Source organism: Mugil cephalus, chromosome 16 (genome assembly GCF_022458985.1).
Source record: "Mugil cephalus isolate CIBA_MC_2020 chromosome 16, CIBA_Mcephalus_1.1, whole genome shotgun sequence".
Classification (NCBI taxonomy): Eukaryota; Metazoa; Chordata; class Actinopteri; order Mugiliformes; family Mugilidae; genus Mugil; species Mugil cephalus.
The window spans coordinates 7863577-7882902 of NC_061785.1; the positions used below are offsets into that span (position 1 = coordinate 7863577).

The 19326-nt window shown below is 42.8% G+C and overlaps 1 protein-coding gene across 7 annotated transcripts in view; it reads left to right on the forward strand.

Moving 5' to 3' along the window:
* Nucleotides 1-19326, forward strand: part of dock1 (dedicator of cytokinesis 1) — a 194847-nt gene that overhangs the window by 157981 nt on the left and 17540 nt on the right. For all 7 annotated transcript variants that reach the window (XM_047608341.1, XM_047608343.1, XM_047608342.1 and 4 more), the window contains 8 exons: nt 2830-2949; nt 5248-5337; nt 5513-5617; nt 11801-11942; nt 12327-12408; nt 14308-14392; nt 16570-16656; nt 18904-19080. In XM_047608341.1, coding sequence (XP_047464297.1) covers nt 2830-2949; nt 5248-5337; nt 5513-5617; nt 11801-11942; nt 12327-12408; nt 14308-14392; nt 16570-16656; nt 18904-19080 — 888 coding nt within the window. The remainder of the gene's footprint in view (nt 1-2829; nt 2950-5247; nt 5338-5512; nt 5618-11800; nt 11943-12326; nt 12409-14307; nt 14393-16569; nt 16657-18903; nt 19081-19326) is intronic.

Consider the following 19326-nt stretch of genomic DNA (forward strand, 5'->3'; position numbering starts at 1 on the left):
AAGAAAAGCGACATCATATTTTAAGGCAAAGTAAAGGAGAGGCAGTTTCAGCCACCTGACGTGCTCCGAGATAAGAGTGCGCTTTTACTGTCCTCTTTGTCAAAATAAAATAAGAAATGAACCCTCTGCTGTGAATCACAAGCATCAGTCTGAGGCACCTCAGTTTTAAGGCAGAAACCGAGCAGCTTTTCCGCCACACGCGTTTAGAGCCGTCATAAATTAGATGGATAAATATTCATAGGTTATCATGCAGCTTTTCTTTTACACCTCTTTTTTGTTGATGCAGTCCTGATCTCAGCCTGAAAAACCTGCAGTGTCTGCAGTGTCTATTTCCACTTGAGGTTTGGTACACCCTGATTTTGAAGTTGTTCCTCCTGTCTGCCTTTCATCCAAAATGGTTGCATCCAACATTTTGTCTCTATTTGCATAAATAGCTGGCTGCTTCAGCCTTTGTACGTGTCCCGACAGAGAAGAGCAGGCTGTGACTGAATCACATTTCTCTCACCGTGCAGTCACAGTTGCTGGAGATGGTTTTGTTATTATTTTTTTTTTTAATTTCCCTCATTTTCTAACATCTGCGTCTCGCTGATCGGAGCATGCTTTGGATACATGATGCTAAATATACTTTTTTTTCTTTAAGTGAGCTGTGAAAATTTTGTTCCAACCATTGACTGTATAAATATGCACGATGGAACAGCTTCTCAAATGTGAAGCCAAAGGAAGTAGAGCTCCCCCTAGTGACTGGTTGCAGTATAGGTCATAAGCTCCGCCTCCTCCAGGTTATGTGGACGGGACTGAGGCCAAACTAAAACACTAAAATACAACTTTTTAGGGATGGTTTCTGTCATTGATATAACGTTGATGCATGTTCAACATGGCTTCACTCTCAGACCAGACTCAAAATTGCAAGATGGCGCCACGTTGTCCATGTTTATACAGTCTATGGTACCTACAGTTTATATACGTTAAGGCTTTAACACTGTGCTCCTTTTGTATTCATGAGTAGACAGGAGTGAATAAGGATGAGTGATGGGCATATAAATGGAATATCAGCAGCAGTGTAGCAGTATTGATGAATGAACGGCACCTTGTGTATGGTCAGAGGTTTATCAGCTCTTTAGTTTTGTCGATGCAGACTCACTGGCCGTTCCATGAATAAACAGATCTTTTTTTACTATTTAAATGCCGCAGGCCAGCTGTGAAGGAATCGATAACCCCGGAGCCCAAGCTCTTCCAGCATCCCTCTTTATGCCAAAGCAACAATGTGTCGAGCAATTACTTTTTCTACCCATCTCCAGCGTAGAGTATGCTAATTCCTTGGCTTTGCTATTCAAATGTGGCGCACACACACACACACACACAAAAAAAATCACACAAAACCCGGGCAGAGATCTTAACTCTTCAGGTTACTCGGTACACCGTGGAATCCCAATTAAAAACCTGCTAGTAATGAACCGGTCCTCACAGACGCATGGGATTGTGCTTCCTTGGCACAGAGGCCAATCAGATTGTCTTTCTTCATGGCAAGCTGCTCTAGCCTGTCAGAAACCTTATTATTCTCCTCTAGGCTTCTCTATGTTAAAAAAAAAAAAAAAAATCAAGAGTTAAACCTTCATTTTTGTGTTTGGTGTTTACACCGGTCAGGCATAACATTATGACCACCTTTCTCATGTTGTGTAGGTCTCCCTTGTGCCTCCAAAACAGTTGGGAGAATGAACATTAGTGAGGGTCCTATGGGTTGAGGGGAGGGGCCTCTGTATATAATCCTACAGATACAGATCCCAGATAGTTTGGTCCGTCCATTTTCTTATGTGGACCGCGGGGCAGCAGCTTCAGCAGGGAGGTCCAGACGGTTGTCCCACCGGAGGAACCCAAAGGCCATCCCAGGCCAGATGGGAGATATATAACCCTCCATCATGTCCTGGGCTGCCCCTTGGGCATCTTTCCAGTGGGACATGCCTGAAACACCCCTAACGGGAGATGTCTTTGGGGCATTCTTATTAGATGCCCGAACCACCTCAACCTTCTCCTCTCGACTTGATTGGGATCTAGAGAATATGGAGGCCGGGTCAACAACTTGTGCTGTTGTTTCTAAACCGTTTTTGTGTGTGCACCTGTGTGAGGCTGTGTCCTGTTGGGTCATTGCTATGGGGTGGGGGTCCCTGGTCTGGTCTAGGTGGGTGCTACATAATATGCATGAATGCCAGGTCCAAAAGTCTCCTGGCAGAACATTGAATTGTCACAAGATGGTCAGTGTCATTTACTTCAAGTGGAAGTGGTCATAATGTTATGCTTGATCAGTGTATCTAATCCCTGTGTGTCATCGCTTTCTGCAAACTATTTGAAAACGCACAGAAAAACAATTTAATTTTGCAGTTTATCTAGGGGCCACGTTACCTAAGTGGTCATAATGTTGTGGCTGATAGGTGCATATCTCTGAGCTCTCCTGGCTCCACTTCACTGGATTGGCTCTAAGTGGTGTAGCCTACTCGGAGCATTATTTTGAGTAATGGAGACTCCCGTGAAAACACTGCAAGGTTTTAGCCACAGTGACTCCATGTTCTGTATCGACGCTCCCCTCAGAGCCGCTCAATATATGTCGGCGCCTTTTTCAGCGCCCGTGCCTCGCGTCTTTCCTTCTCTCTTTCTTTCTTTCTGCCTCCCTCGCCAACCCGACGAGCAGAGAGGCTTTCTGTACGATTACACATCAATCTCGCCCATTTGCATCGGCCCGTATAAGTCGCCGATCGATTTCTCATCACCCGTTCCCCTCTTTGCCCGGCGTCGTGTTGTGCAACGTTGACACTGCTTCCAACTTGTCTTCCGCAGTGGTCGGACGAGCCGTGCGCAGCCCACCTGACCCAGAGAGACGGCTACCAGGCCGCCACTCAAGGGCAGCTTAAGGACCAGCTCTACCAGCAGATTATTAATTACTTCGACAAGGGCAAGGTGAGAAACGCACACACCGCTACACACTCACGCGCAGTGGCTATAATCACGACGTATCCTATAGACTATGGAGGTGAGAAGGCAGCTTTGTCGAAGTCGAGCCCGTCTTTTCTATGTAATAAGGATTTAGCTAATGCTCTTATGGTAGAAAATGTGCATCAGACCACATAAGCATTCACGTCGCTCTATTGTGTCGCCCCTTTTTATAACCTTCCCTCTCATAAAAACCTTTCCTCCTGCTGCCGCTGGCCTTTTTTTTTTTTTTTTTTTTCTTTTTGCCATTTCTTCCACCCGATATTGAGAAAATGTTCCAGCTGCACGGGACCTAGTTATTACACTCTACTTCCACATTCTTCATATTATATTCCAGAGGAGAAAAGTGTTTTTCAGCCTGTGCGCTAAGCCTGGAATGGATCCGCAGGAACGCGGCCAGACCTTCTCAGAGCCGATGTCCAGAGACTTTGCGTGTGTCATCAGTATTGCAGTGCTTGGCTCTCCCTGGCCAACTGTCACTCGGTGGGATGTGGCCAGGGAGGCGACGGCTTGGAAGAGGCTCGGATAAACATGCAAACCACTCAGGAAGCATTACGGCGGCTGTGAGAATACCTCAGCACCCTAGAGAGCGGCATGTCAGTCGAGGACAGTTTCTAGGAGTGTCAAAGGAGTTCCTCTTCTAGAAAGCTGCTCTCTCTCTCTCTCACTGATCTGAGTGGCAATCTGAATCCAGTCTGAATTCAGAAGTCTGCCTTCAGCTACTGTGAGTTCACTCCCATCCAGCCCGTCAGGAAGCCACTTTAGACGCTTTTCAACGTGTTTGAGTGGCTCACGTCTGTGCCTGACACCGGCACCACTGCTCTGGATGAGTCTCGCTGGGAGATGCATCATTGTGATAAATTCCCTTAGCTTTCAAAGGCGACAGCTTCTGTATTTAAGGGGAGACACTACAGGTGAATAGGGCACAATTTTTAACTGATAGATATCACCGTCAAACTTCTCCAGTTGATTACTTACATAAATACAGTAATGTTTTGTATTACAAGTTTTCTGTGAATTTATATTTTAATATGCAAATAAGGAGTTATCTACTTAAACATGCGCTAATTTGCATTCATTTCCGGAACAGAAATCAGAATAATGGCCAAAGTGAGGTTCAAAATTCTTGTTTTATTTTGTATTAGAATTCCAGGTACTTTGGACATCTCTTTTCTTTATCACTCCATTAATCACAAATAGTCAACAGTCCAAAAAAAAAAACAACATTTTTTTTGCCAGTAAAATAAATCAGGCTCTGAATGATATATGAAAAAATCCCTCTGTAAATACCTGCAGAATGTAGTTAGGAATAAATCTGAAAAGTTTGCTATGTGTAATTGCCCCTGAAGTGGAGATTTCTGACTCTGAGTATGCAGAAAAACTCATTTTGAGAAAACAGCCTTTAAAGTTTCACATTGCAAAATCATGTATATTTCTTTTTTAAATCACTATGTACCAAAACCGCATCTCCTCAAATCCTTCAAAACACATCATATATTCTTAACAACATAGATAATATCAAAATATCAAATGAAATTTTCAATCGGTTGATTCAAGGGTGAAACATGAATGATGATCCATTGCTGATCGTCTCCTTTTACCAAAGACGATTTAGAGCCAGGTGAACTCAGATAAGTCTGACTTCCCCTCTTCTCTCCTTCACGTGTCTTTTCTTTGACTTTTTGTGTTAATTTGAGCTGTAATTAAACATGTCACATGACGCTTTTGAACGAATCACATTGTCAGAAATTGACACCAGCCAATGAGAGTTCGAGTTTAGCTTCAGATGGGACTCTCTACTTTAATGACTGGTTGCCAGTACAAAGGGTATGACCATATTTGGACCCGACAGACTTCTGCAGGATAAACAGAGCTTCACAACGGTACCTCATATGCCGGGGTAGAGACGAGGCTCACACAGCTACGAACCGGCTTAGAAAGCTGATTTTTAGCCAACTTGTGTAGTGAAATGAACACATAAATGTGCATATTGACCGCTTTTTTAAAACTAGTTTGATAGAATGCATGTTAATGAAGCAAAATAGCAAAAAATCACAAAATTGATCAGTGGGTGAAAAAATTGTGTTTTCGCCTGCAGTGTCTCGCCTTAAGTGTTTCAGATCAAAAGTAGTATAAAGGCGTATATTCAATACTATTTCTCGGAAGAGACTGTGTTATTTGTGTGGCAGGAAATTAATGCCTTATCTCAGCGTGAATGTTGATAATTAATTCATTTTCTGACTTGTCTGTCTGCGTACCCAATAGATGTGGGAGGAGGCCATCATTTTGGGAAAGGAATTGGCCGAACAATACGAAAATGAGATGTTTGACTTCGAGCAGCTCAGTGCTTCCTTGGTGAGTAATATCATTTTAGCCATTTTTTTGTAAAGAGAAACTCAGTTTATAGCCTCAAGATGATAAATGTGATAAGATCAGAATAAAGGAACATTTGAAGGCAAAACCGCTAATAATTATTGTAAAAAAGGGTGAGTATTTTTTTACTTTAATGTGCCTTTGTGTCTCACACCAGCGCAAACAAGCCCAGTTCTATGAGAACATAGTGAAGGTCATCCGGCCCAAACCAGACTACTTCGCTGTCGGCTATTACGGCATGGGCTTCCCCTCCTTCCTACGCGTGAGTACTCACACCGGCAGACACTGAGCGTGGGTGAGCCGCTTGACAAAACAGATGATCGATAGGTTTTTTTTTTTTTGTTTTGTTTTTTTGTTTTTTTTTCCAGTGCCCGCTTAGTTCTCTGTCATGAATACAGATAAGGGCTTCACACATCTCACTCCCACGGGGGTTTGTTTTGTTGTGGCGGGACTCGATTGTTCAACTGCCCACCTGGTCTGGTCGTCACTCACTTGTTCGCTTGGAGAGAGCGGCAGGTTTATTTGAATTAGGGGCTGAGTGGATCCCCTTAAGTAAAAGTGTTTCTTTGTACAAAAAAAAAAGAAAAGCAAACATTCAAAAGGGGTCTCTTTCTCATTCTTTGTGTACTCATTTCCCCTCAGTATTTATTTCTTCTTATGTGAAGACGTGCCTGTTTTTAGCATGTGCTGTGTACTTAATTACCGTCTCCTAAAAACAGCAAATGACCCTTTGTTGGCCTTCTGATTGGTTCTTTGACCACCAACCAAAGAGCTCCCTGTCAAGGCCCAGCTTCCTACGTTACTGTTGCCAGGTTAGACAAACACTAGAAATGTGGAGGTCCATTCCTGCGGAAAAACATTGAAAAATCGTGATAATAGAGTCAGATGGTAGCGTGGAGGTCAAACGTCTAACAAAAATAATTGTGCAAATGATTCAGATTCAACTTCCTTAATTGGTTTGGACTGCTTTCATACTATTACACAATAACCAGGATAGAAACAGATGAAAGTGAGAATTTAAAACAGCAGAATGGAGCAAGTGAAATGCCAAGACACCGTGGAATCAATGGTCAATAAATAGATAAAACCGAACTAAACTAACTAGAAAAGCACCAGATAAAAGATTATATATAATAAATGTTGGCAGGCTTTGGAAAACGGGCTATTCTTTTCTTCAGGTTGAGTTTCTCTGTACCCACACTTGACGGCTGTACATCTTCAAGTAGTTTTGAAGGACCACAATTATAAGTTTCACTGTGAACTAAGTCTACAAGTTTTGAGTGTTTTTTTTTTTTTTTTTTTTGGGAATGTTTTTCTACTTGGCATTTGTCTAAAGTAGCCATGTGGCTCACGTGTGCCTTAAACTGCAAATAAAGTTTTCTCACAGTCAGTACATTTACATGCATGTGAAAAAAACTAATTATTGCCTTAATCCGACTTTAACTGGACAACTTAAGTGCATGTAAACAAGTTACTAAAATCTGAGGTTATCTGATTAAGACACCCAGATAATGTGATTGGAAACAGATTTTCTCTGACACATATACATTCAATCGGACTTTCAACTGGATAACGTGTGTCCGCATGCGCCACAAGTGCTGCCCTGGCGTATGACCCCAGAACAAAAAGCTGTACCATTATCAATCTGGTTGTTGTATGAAATGTTGGACTGATGCATTAACGACTCTTGTTTATTATGTGACATAATAGGTTAAAAGGAAAGGAGGCCATATTAACCTGCTGAAAAGACACATATCGCCACCTTGTGTAGAGGAGGAGGAGTTAATTTTCAGTTATTAGATTTTCTCTGTTGCTTGTAAACTGGGACAAGGACCGCAAAAAAAAGTCGAATTTCGAGCATAGCTAGATTAAGCTGTACATGTAAACAAATGACTGAATCTGCAGTATAGGAGATCAGGTCTTGACATATGATTCTCTCTGGTTGGTGGTTAGCAGACCAATCAAAAGACCTTCAAAGAGTCAGGAAATGGCTGTAAGAAATGTAAAATCCCAGATGAAAGACCTTTTTAAAAGAAGGCTGATCTCACTGCTTTTAATTCCATTACCTTAACACCATTTTACCCCACACTGTGAACAAGGCCTATATAGCAAAGTGTCCCATTATCCCGTGCACAACCTATTATAAGTGGGTGTAATTGGTGGCACCGTAATCTTGTTACATACTCCACGAGATGCAGTTGTCTTATTATTTCCGGATGTCTGCCAGTCTTTTGGACGACCATGTTTGTCAAATCACGCAGTTCATTCAGCGTACAACCACACAGAGTATGCCGAGAGATTAGCGGTCACACTGCTAATATTAGCATCTGGGAGCTCACAGAGTGTCCACTAGTATTTCCGCTGTTCCGCATCAACCACACCCACTGACGTGTCTAAATCAAGCTGCGAGAACTTCCAGACGAGGGCTGCGAGAGCAAACTTCGTATGTAACAGCCTTTACAAGTTCCAAAATGATCTCCAGTAGAGCTGGTGAAACTGATAAATCATCCCCGTGTCTACTTGTCTCTGAGCTGATCTGTATTTTCTCTCTGATCCCGGCTTATTCCAAATTAAGTTTAGCGGGCTGATGTGCTCCTCTGCATATCAGACATTTTTTTCATTTCACTTTTCATATCTGTGTTTATTTAAAATGAATTTCATATACGTTTTTTTTTTGTAATTCCTTGTCTCCCTGGGTTTTAATGTTAGGCCACGGCTTTTTATTTGCCAGACAGCAGGACTGACAGTACCGATATGTGTTTGCTTTTAATATATTACCTTTTACCGCTGCTTTTCAGGCAGTCATCTGGCACTTTATTGAAGGTGTTGTTTTCCTGTCTGGGAAGAATCCATTCTTTTATCACACCAGCAACACACTAAATGGCCCCCGAAGTCCTCCCGCAACGCGATAACACAAAAGTCCGCTTTCAAGAACCCCAATTGCAACCCTTTTTATTCCATTATGAATATCAGCCATTTCCACCGGGTCTTTTGTCACTTTCCGATCTCCATGTTTCCCCTCCTTCACCTCCTTCATCTGGCAGGGCAGAAACTCCATTACAGACGGGGCAATCTGCACTGGCCTGATCCGACTGGCTCTTTAAAGAGCCTTCGAGGTCAGCTCGGAGTTCTCCTTTTATTCTTCTTGCAGCGGTATCAACAGAAATAATAAAAAGATCCTATGCCTGCCTGTGTATGCTAGTAGAAATCTGCACTTAATGCAGTGCTTTAAATGAGAGGTACTTGCTGATATGGAGTAGTGCCACTTATCAATTTTACCCGTTTCATACCTTTTCTGGTGACGGGACATTATGCGATTCTCACTTTTATTCTAGCAAAGTTATTCTAGCTAACTCGTAACACAACAATTTTGCATTTGCATTCTTTCACTTTGCTAAAGACAAAGGGGCATTGGTGATGAATAAATCTATTTTATGTATAGTTTTCAAGTTTTCATGGTCCAAAAAAGCACAAAGCACAAACATCACGTCTTAAAAATTGGCGGTAACGTCAACCTATGTTGGAGAGCAACACAAATAGCTTCACATGCTACGTGAATTGTCCGTGTCGTTTTCTCCATCGGGGGAGGGGTGGGACAGGAAATACAACACACATCCAAATTCAATGACAGTAAACTTGTATTCCAAATGCCTGTGAACAGAATCGAAACTGTTTCTCTATCCTCCCTGAATGAAAAGGACACGGTTGCCGCTCCTTTCGCATCTTTCACAAAATTAATACTTGTGTCTGTTTTTATTGCCTTTTCAGATATGCATTATATTGGGTATATTGCATCTCACCCCCCCCCCCCTCACCCGCCGGTGGAAGAGCCGTCACTTATTTTCTTCCACTTAAATCAGTGACTTAATGTTTATTGTTTCATCTTTTTTGGCTTGTGTCGCAGCCCAGTTTTATCTTATTATTCCCCAGCACCACTTTTTATTTATTAAATGTATCAGCCGAACAGTTGGTTGCATTTGAGTCTTTATCACTTGTGTTATAACTCTTCTGTTTTTCTACTATGAGGGTTCTGAATTTTCATCTCTTGGTGCATTTTGTTATTGCGTTAGCAATCAGGTACGGGTTGCTAATTAAGATAAATTAGGTCAATAGGGGTTTGGCCCCGCCCCCTTTTCCTGTACATGTTTCAGCTTGGCAGTGTCCTCGGGGAAAAGTAAAAGAAATCAATACTCTGATGAAGGCATTTTATATCCCCACTACCCCCCACACAAATTGATTTTATTCAAGGGGGCTTAAATTCAGCTGCTTATAATTTATTAGTTGTTAATATAATTAGACACAAGAGTGCTTGCTGAAAATCTTCTAGCTCGTGTAATTTGTTTAGCAACTGGGTCACAATCGTATTCATTTTCATGTTAGTGTTCAGGAAAATGTTTCAGTTTGTTTTTGTGCATGCATGCATTTCAAGTGGAATTCTTCCATGATTAAAAAAAATAGTAAAGACAAACAAAAAAGGCAACATTTCAACTATAAAAGACGCGTTAGCTGTCAAGAACCTATGAACCATGATGCTCCGCTCAGATTTATTTACTCTATAAAGAGTCTTTTTCATTTTTCTGGTGCGTCCAAAGTCTTCTCAGCGTCTCACCGACAGATTTCCCCTGTAATTGTTTCTCTCACTCTACATCCCGTCGACATGTGTATTCTTCTCTCCTCCTATCAATCCCCGAACTCGACTTAATCCCCGTATTGAGTTCCTCCGCGACGGCTCATCTCGAAGAGCATTTTGGAGTGTGTGAAAGTCGGTTTGAAATATGTATCCTAAGACGCCGCATCCGGAGCCGCTCGGATATGAGCTGTCATGTTCTATCATTCAAAAGGTTCCTCAGACGGACCCCCATGAGCACACTCAGGCAGATGAAGGAACGTTCCTGCCTCATGCATTTTTAGGAGCGCTCCTCGGCGCACTCCTCTCACATAATTCATGTTGGTTTAAAACAATCTGACCTTTTCTTCAGCCTCCGTGTAAGTTCAGCCACATCTGACTGCATGGATTGAAAGAAAGTAGCCATACGTTACCATAAACTGTCCCTGGTCAACCATCACTTCCTTTTGTCATCCGTACGTCGCACATTGTTCTGCATGCATTTACCCAGTAGTCAAGAAACAAAAGGCCGTTTTAGCATGAGTTCATTTGAGGGCGATGAAAAATGAAAGTGAAAATTGTGACATTGAGATGATATGGACATAAGAATAAAAATAAAATGACAAGTAATGTACAGTCCAATTTACATGAGATATACAAACATTTATATACAGACATTTTAGCTGAAGTGTCTCAGTGTGAGGTTAGATCAAGTGTCCACTACTGGCTGATAATGGACCTTTTGTTTGGACATTTATTCGAACAAACATGTCCAGTCATTTCAACTTCACAGCACTTTATTTCCTACCGCCTTTCAGTTCAGTAAATAGTCTGTTACGTCCAATAGGTTTGACACGAAACATAATCCTCCAAAAACAACAAAATTTGGCTGAACAAAAAGTCGAAAGCTTAAATCAATTACCTTAAAACACCTGTCGCAACCCTCAGCCTCCTGTGTAAACACTGCTTGGCCACAGAGGCCCCTCCCCTCAACCCACAGGACCCAAAGGCCCCCGCCAATATCCATTCTCTAATGAGTCCCACCTGTGTTATAGGCAAAAGGGAGACCTTCAAAATATTAGGAAGGTGGTTGTAATGTTATGCATGATAGGTGTATATTAAAAAAAAACTGCAGCAATATATTGTCAGGCGCATTCATCTTTGTTAGGAAAGGATGATTCTGGATATCAACAACTTATTATCTGTCAAAGCAAATTTATTAAACGCCTCCAGTCGTACATCATCAGCGGGACCCTCATTGAATTAATTGCGGAGCTGAGGTGTGTGCTGTGCGTGAACGCGCCACTTTGCCGCGATGCTCCATTAGATGTTAAAATATCTGGAATGTGTCTGGGCTCTAATGCCCGTGTTTAGCTTCCGCATTCAGCAGATTCACATTTAGCCCTCAGCTTGATTTCCAGACGAGATCAAGCTGCTAAAAGGCGAGGAGAGCCATCCTCAGCTGTCGTGATATTGGCAGGCTGATTAGACATTGGCAACATGTTTGTGTCGGAACCTTCACAGTTTTTTTTTTTTCTTTTTAAAGCCGGTAGCCATACTTAGCAGCAGCCGTTTGTGAAAGAGCCGCCAGCCAAATGGCAGCGAGCGTTTGCAGCCACCGAATCGGTGCCAAAAACTCTCTGTCTCCTTCATTATCAAATATATGGAGATGACGATGGCGCATTACAACCTACCCGCTGCTTCACGTCTGCTGCATTTACAAAGTGTTGTTGTTGCCTGTTCTTACTACAGTCCTTGAATGTATTTTAGCCACTAGATGGGATCCTCTTGGATGGAACATTTAAGGTCTCATTTGAGGTTTCCTCTGTTGTCCCTCAGAATAAAATGTTCATGTACCGTGGGAAGGAGTACGAGCGCCGGGAGGACTTCGAAGCGCGCCTCCTCACGCAGTTTCCCAACGCGGAGAAGATGAAGACGACCACGCCGCCCAGCGAGGACACAAAGAGTTCCTCGGGACAATGTATCCTTGTGACAATACAAGCAAATTTTTATCAGGTTGTTGTTTGTTAAAATGCAGCCACGACACAAAAAGAAAAGATATATCACTTTTGTTATTGTCAATATGCTGCTAGATGTGACGCATGCTGTATATTTTACTTGCAAAATTGTGTATGAAGTAACGCCAAATGCAATAAGCTGCTATTGACAGAATTCACAGGAACTTAAATGCAGTTTAAAAATCATTTGGACCACCGAGTCCTGTAAAAGCAAACAAACAAATCCGAGCTTTTAAATTGGTTTTACTCCATCTGGCTGACCGTAATGCTGAATTGTCAGCAGGTACTTTTATTTCAGTGATGCCAGCTCTACAGTTTCGCTTATTTCCTTGATGTTTCTGCTGAAGACATCCAGTGTTTCACAGTGAAGCCCATCCTCGACCTGCCTGCCAAGTTCCAAAACAAGTCCGTCTCCGAGCAAATACTCAGGTAAGCGGGAAGTCCCTGCTTCACGCTCAGCAGCGACGCCAAATTTGCTTTCTCCGGTCATTCAGAAACCGTCCAGAGAGCTTGCGATCACATCAACAAAAAAAAAAGACCTTTTCCTATTGCGCGCCGCGGACCGTCGAAGGTGATTACAGCCCGATTTAAATGTGTCTCGGTGTAGAACAAACACCGGGGTTGACCTTCTTGCCGTTCTAACGGTTATTAACTTTCGCCGGCCATCTGCCATTAGTCACTGTGCCAAGTGTTAACATTGTTTCTCTGACATCATTAATACCTTTGCTTCGAGCGTCGGGGCCGCAGCAAACAGCGGGACCCCGCTTGTACACAGCCTGCGCGCCAGCCGCGCGCCGCGAACGCTCAGCTGTGCAAATGCGCTGTTGATACGCCGCCCGACGCATGGGTGGACATAATTAAAAGAAGACATTCACTTGGCAAAAACCTTCAGGCAAATATACCTGGGCACTGATCTTATCGCGGGCTTGCAGCGGCGGTCACATCCCCCCGCATTGATCCTCCCCGCAAACAGGCCGCTGGCTTGTTTGCTGCCGGTGTCTGATTGGAATACGGAGCTCCGTTAATGACCTAGATTAGACGGTCATGTTTGGAGAGCAACAGAGGACTGTTCCACACCAACTGTCCGTCTTTTTTTATTTTTTTTTTTCCTGCCAACTCGGTTTCTTTCTCCAGCTCTTTTTTTTTTATTATTATTTCTGATTTATTCTCTCATTCAGTGCAGGGATCAGTGGTGCATAGCAATGAGACTGAGCTGTTTGAGCCAAAGGGTCACAGCAGCAGCAGCAGCAGCAGCAGCAGCCAGAGCAGACACCCACTCTGACCTTGCTCTGCCAGGCCACGCGGCTCCATCATCTCCAGCCCCAGAGCTCAGGACATGTAGAGGGCTTAATTGGGACGGCATGGCACATTTAAAACTGCTTTATTAATCTGTTTATTAGATCAGAAGCTCAGACCCTCTGTTTTTTTATGGTTAATGCCACATTTTCTCAGCTAATTTGGGAATGGGTCTCATCATGTTCATTAAACAGTGAGCTGCCCTTTGTGAGGAAGCCCGGGGGGGAACATCTTATCGCCGGTGTAAAAATAATAAGTGGGAGCAACACCTGAGCTCAATGTTTCTGTGTGGCTGGAATGTCACAAAGGCTGTGTGTGTGTTCTGTTCATTAGAAAAACATTAGCAGCCCTTAGTAGATAAAGTTCAAAAGTCGTAGCGTCCGTCTGCGCGCATTCGTTGATGTCGGTTTAAGCGTGAAAGGGCAGTGACTGCGGAAAAGGCGCGCATCCATCCCGTCTTCCGTTTATAACTATTTGCTAATAAAGTCAAATCGCGCCTCTTTGAAGCATATGGTGTGTGTTTTTTAGAAATGGGAAATGCAATCTGGCATGTGAGGATAACAGCTCTGTATTCGTTTCTCCCCGGAGACCGTGAATCTGTCTCTCTTTCTCTCGGCTGCAGAGACGGAAAGGGAGAAAGCGGCGCATCCACGGGAGGCCGAGCATGTGTCCAGACAGACAGACAGACAGCTGTTCCCACAGCCTTTATGTAACGCCATCGTTTTCCTGCTGCGAAAAGCCTATTAACCTGCTCTGGCAAAGTTCATCCCTGCTGGTCATGCGCCCGCCGCCGCTAATGCCGCAGCTTACCTACATGTCTGACATGTGTTTTAGAGGCTGCCCGCCACACAGAAATGAATACGCGGCCCGCGTACATGAGGCCATAGTTTATAATGCGATAATCGCTGTGGCTCCTGAGTGGCAGAGCCGGGCTGAGAGGGAGTCTGTCCTGTGTTTGACCTGAAGTGAAACAATCAGCGTTTGAATTAAGCAGTTTTAATTTACTCAGTTGCTGATTTTCGCCCTCTGCAGCTTCTACACAGTAAATGAAGTCCATAAATTCCAGTATTCCAGGCCAGTGAGGAAAGGAGAGAAGGACCCTGACAACGAGTTTGCGGTAATTTCACACTTCATTCTTCTTTCATTTTAAAATCTAAAATGTGACCTGGTACATTACTGGTTATCATTACACACACATTAGAGTCCTGTAGTAGACAACCTGTCCAGGGTGTGCAGTGCCTCTGGCCAGATGACAGCTGGGATAGGCTCCAGCTCCACTCTGACCCTGGAGAATAAGTGGTTACTGATAATGAATGAATTAATGAACAATTAATATGAATACGTGGATTAATTTTTATGCTTTTAGAAATCGATAACGGCCTGTAACCTTCTTCTTACCAGCTTTAATGGAACGTGAATTCCAGTTTTGATTTGATTTAATTTTATTTTATTATTATCATTATTATGTTTTTTTAATTTAAGTCCTTTGTAAACTGATTTCTTGGGGTGAAGGGTCAGATTATGTAAAATTCTTCTTCTTTCTGCTCCTTTCATTCTGATTTGGGAACATTATGTTGTATTGTTTTGTTTTAATCAGTAAAAAACTAATATTAGTTGATAAATAGTGCAATATCTGGGCTTAAGCGCTTCACACTGATACCATGGAATATATGTCGATAAAAAAAATCAAATCTAAATCTACCTCACTTACACATATATATTTATTCCTGCAGCTCTGACCTATTTATTACTATGAGTTATTGTTGAGTGTGTTCTGTGTCATCTTATCTGCACATTATTGTCGTTTTTATTTGATTGTGTTTTACTGCGTCTTCCTTTGCTCTTACACAAAACCACACATGAGATGACATTAAACTCTCATTGTGCTGCGCGCAACAACAGTATAATCGTTCTGATTCAGATCTAGATTCACTGCACCTAAAAATGTCTTATTTACACAGAAAAATGTTTATATCGATTTCCCTGGAATGAGTGACTCAGATAAAAACCATTACAGTTCTCCAAAGGAGAGATGTAACACGGAGTGAAGCTAAAAAAGCTTTACGTTTTTCTCGGTTCTAATCTGACTTGGTTATTATATCAAGTTTATGCTCCATGCATACTTGTTATTTCAGTGCACAGTAAGTCATGGGAACACTAGTTTACTTTGACGGAAGATTTTTCACCGAGCAATAAAAATCCAGAGGGTTTTTATTTTTATTAAACACACAAAACGCGGTTGCTAACAAGAAGAACTAAATAAAACGGTTGACAGTGATCCCAATCTGGTTCCAGTCCTGCCTTTTAGTGCATCCAGTAAATTATTTCCACGCTCACCTGATATCCAAGTGGGGGCAACAAGGACGTCAAATTAAAGCCAGTCACGCTTCCTTCTCTGCGTGTGTTTACCGCGGCATCACTTCGGCCGAGCGGGGTGATGTATTTAACTTGTCTCAGGCTTACTCTATCTCTCGCTCTCTGCGTCCTGACAGAGAGATGATAGATATCTGTTGCTCGCCATATTGTCTCTGTCACATCTCTTTAGCGTGTCGGTGTGCGCACGTCTTTGTAATTTACCTTCTCTGCTGGGGAGGGAGCGCGCTTTCAAGACGACAAGGCGCTTTAATTAGTCGGATTCAGAGAACAAGCGAGCGGAGTGACGTGGAAGTACAGGACACTTTAGGAACAAAAAGTAGGACAACACAAAGTAAATAGAAAAATGAAAAAAAATAATAATAACCAAACTGTCCATGGAGGATGTAAACATGAGTAAAGTGAATTAAGTGCAAGAATTTCATGAATTATATAGTAGTATGGGTATTAAATATAATGAAAATATGTAAATGTAAATAGTGTCCGTGGGCTGCCTGTTGATTTTTTCAACTAAAGCTTGTTGCACACTCCACAAAATGCCAGACAGGTTTTCTTGTTAAGATTTAGTCATTACTTCCAACTCCATATGCATGAGAGAAAGATTTAATTTAACCGTGTCTGTCTGTGAGCAGACCTCTATGAGCATCTTCTTAATCTCATTTGGTGCCGCAGAAGTCTTAAAAGTCCCGCGGGCAGGGCGAAGGGGAATCTGTTGGCTGAAACCGAATATAATTTTCTCGGTTTTCATTAACGTATGTATGTATGATCAGCAGAAAACCAACATCATCTCGCACTGCAATGTTTCTGTAGCTAACCCAGTATGGACAAACCAAACAGCTGGAATATATTTTATTATTGTGTCTTTATTCTTAATTAAAGTGCGTTCTCATCTTAATGTTGTCCCTGTCATTTCGTCCACAGAACATGTGGATTGAGAGGACCACGTACTCGACTGCATACAAACTTCCCGGCATCCTGCGATGGTTTGAAGTCAAATCATGCTCCACGGTGAGTATGAAGTGTTCTCTTCCCTAATCGGATGAGGGATCTGCGGGCATGCTTAAACGCCATCGATGCGATTTGTCCACTTAAGCGGCATGGACAGGCGCGTGGACGCGGGCGTGCCACTCCCCAAAGCAACATCGAGTCACGTTTTCTCTCTCAGTCCGATGGCCCGAATCGATTTGCAGAGGATTCGAGTGTCCGCTGAGAATAGCTGCACAGCACATATTCAACCAGAGGAACCTCACTGTAGAGTTACCTGGATCGCTTCACTGAAAAATTATGTTGATGATGTTGTTTTGGCCTTAACATCTTCAGTATTAAGCGTAGCATTAGAAATAGGCACGTTTAATGCAACTGGAATCCCATTAAAATTTTTGCTGTTGTTGTTTTGGTTATTTAAAAAGCTGATCCCCTGTTTTGGGCTGAGATCTTTTCATTTGGGAGAGTTGAGTTTGGAGGAATGAGCCCAGTGTTGCAGGTTACAGCATCACGCAGCCAAAACACCCTCTGCATTTTGCATGTCTCTGTAATTTGTCCTGAAACAAATGCATTACTTAGTGTGAGTAGCCCGGCTTAAGTATCGCGCTATCAATCACTCGTTATTTGTTGGGTTCATTAGTCCTTTTAATGGCCGAATAGCCTCAGAAAGTTCCCCCCTCCCCGCTTCTCAGAGGTTATCTTGAGCCAGGATGTTTACAGCGGTCTGCTCCGTCTGCATTCGTAGTCATCATCTAGCTCAACACGGGGCCTGCTCAGATCTGATCAGGCCCGTCCGAAGGCAAGTGGCCGGCTTCAGGTACATGTGTTTAGATCCGATCTCAGTTTCACGCTCTGTACGCAGATAAACCGTAGAATATTTGACAGCTGATGCCTCTAATGCTGCTCCGGAACCGAGAACAGCTCTGGTTTATGTGTGTGCATCATGACTCAGATTAGAACTCCGACCCTGGAAGTCTCCGTATGCACCGTAATCTTTGGTAATGAAGGTGAATAAAGTCGTCGCTAAATGAGGAAATACGCAACATAACCACATGCAGCTACTCATATGTATCAACATAACTGCATCAATAATTCACGCAGAATCCCACTCGCAAACTCACATTGAATAATTTCATTGGTGAATTCTTACTTGGAGTTATTTATTGGCTCAGCTACAAGGACAGAATATTTTAAAAGGCTGTAATTAATAATGAATAAACATCTCTTAGGATGCTTTTTCCTTTTCTGGCGATCATTTACAATAGTGGTTGTATGTTTTTTTTTTCTTTCTGAATGAATAAACTAATGCAGACCACCTCCAAATGTGGTCAGAGATCAGATCTCTCAGTGCATCCTGGGGATGTTCACGCCTCCCTTACGAGATCGGATCTTTATACAAGGCCTGAGCAGGCCGACAATGGTGCTACATCCTTAACACAATCATTAAACGCAAAGCCTCGACCCCCCCCCTCCCCGACTCCCTCCCGCCCGCAACTGCCGAGTCCATGTGTTGGAGTGTAACTCCTCGCCGTCACGGTAATTCAGAGCAGACACCTCTTCCTTCAGGCTGGGATGGAACATACTGTCAGAAGCAGCTTGCCTTCCAGATGAGCCAGAGAGAGGCCAAGTCCCCGAGGTCGGAATCTCTATTTAAAGCTTAATGACTGGGCTGAGATTCACCAAGCCTAATCCTCCCATCTGACAATTCTTTTTATCAAGCTGGCCCAAGACACACCGGCGCAGATTGGAAATGTGTCTCCATGGCGCAGCATCTTTACTTTTTTTTGTTTGACTCGCGTCTAAATCTGACATTTACTCAACAATCCAGTCATGTTTCTTCTAAACTCTTAATACAAGGAGGAGGATTTTTTTTTATTATTATTATTACTATTTCATCCTAAAAGTAATCCCGTGTGGAGTTTCACGGATTGAGTTGAAAATTGCAGCATGACTGTGCAGTTCACGCATCTTTTCTCAGTATTAGCAATCAGGTTGTGTTGACATGGAAATTGAAATTCCCCACACCACCACAGGATCCATCTTCATTTGACAGTTGCGTCTTCATGTATGGACACAGTTAGAATTGATTCATCACTTCTCTCCTTTGCATGATTTATGTAAATAGTTAGCCCGTCCTCTAATAAGCCTTCCTTAGTTTACGTCTTGATTGTTGGGAACACAGGGGCTGGTGGTGATGTGTCTCTGTATGCACAGGAATAGGTGAGTAAGTGCTGCGAATCTCTGATTACACCTTCACTTTGTGTTGCGCAGGAGGAGATCAGTCCACTGGAAAATGCCATGGAAACTATGCAGCTAACCAATGAGAAGATCAGCAGCATGGTGCAGAGGCATATCAGCGATCCTAACCTTCCTATCAACCCCCTGTCCCTACTGTTGAATGGGATTGTGGACCCAGCTGTCATGGGAGGGTTTGCCAACTACGAGAAGGTAGTCGTTTATTCTTTCCCCTATATTGCCTCAATCTGTATAACGTCCACATCCTTATTTTTTTAGCTTTATTTTAAAAGAAGCCATACATCTATGTATACACCGGTCAGCCATACCATTAAAACCACAGACAGGAGAAGTAACCCAAGTGACCCAAGACCCAGAGAGGTAGGACGAAGAGTGAATTTAATGACAGCTTACAAAAACTGGAACAAAACAGACTGGGATGGCAGGATAATCCAAAAA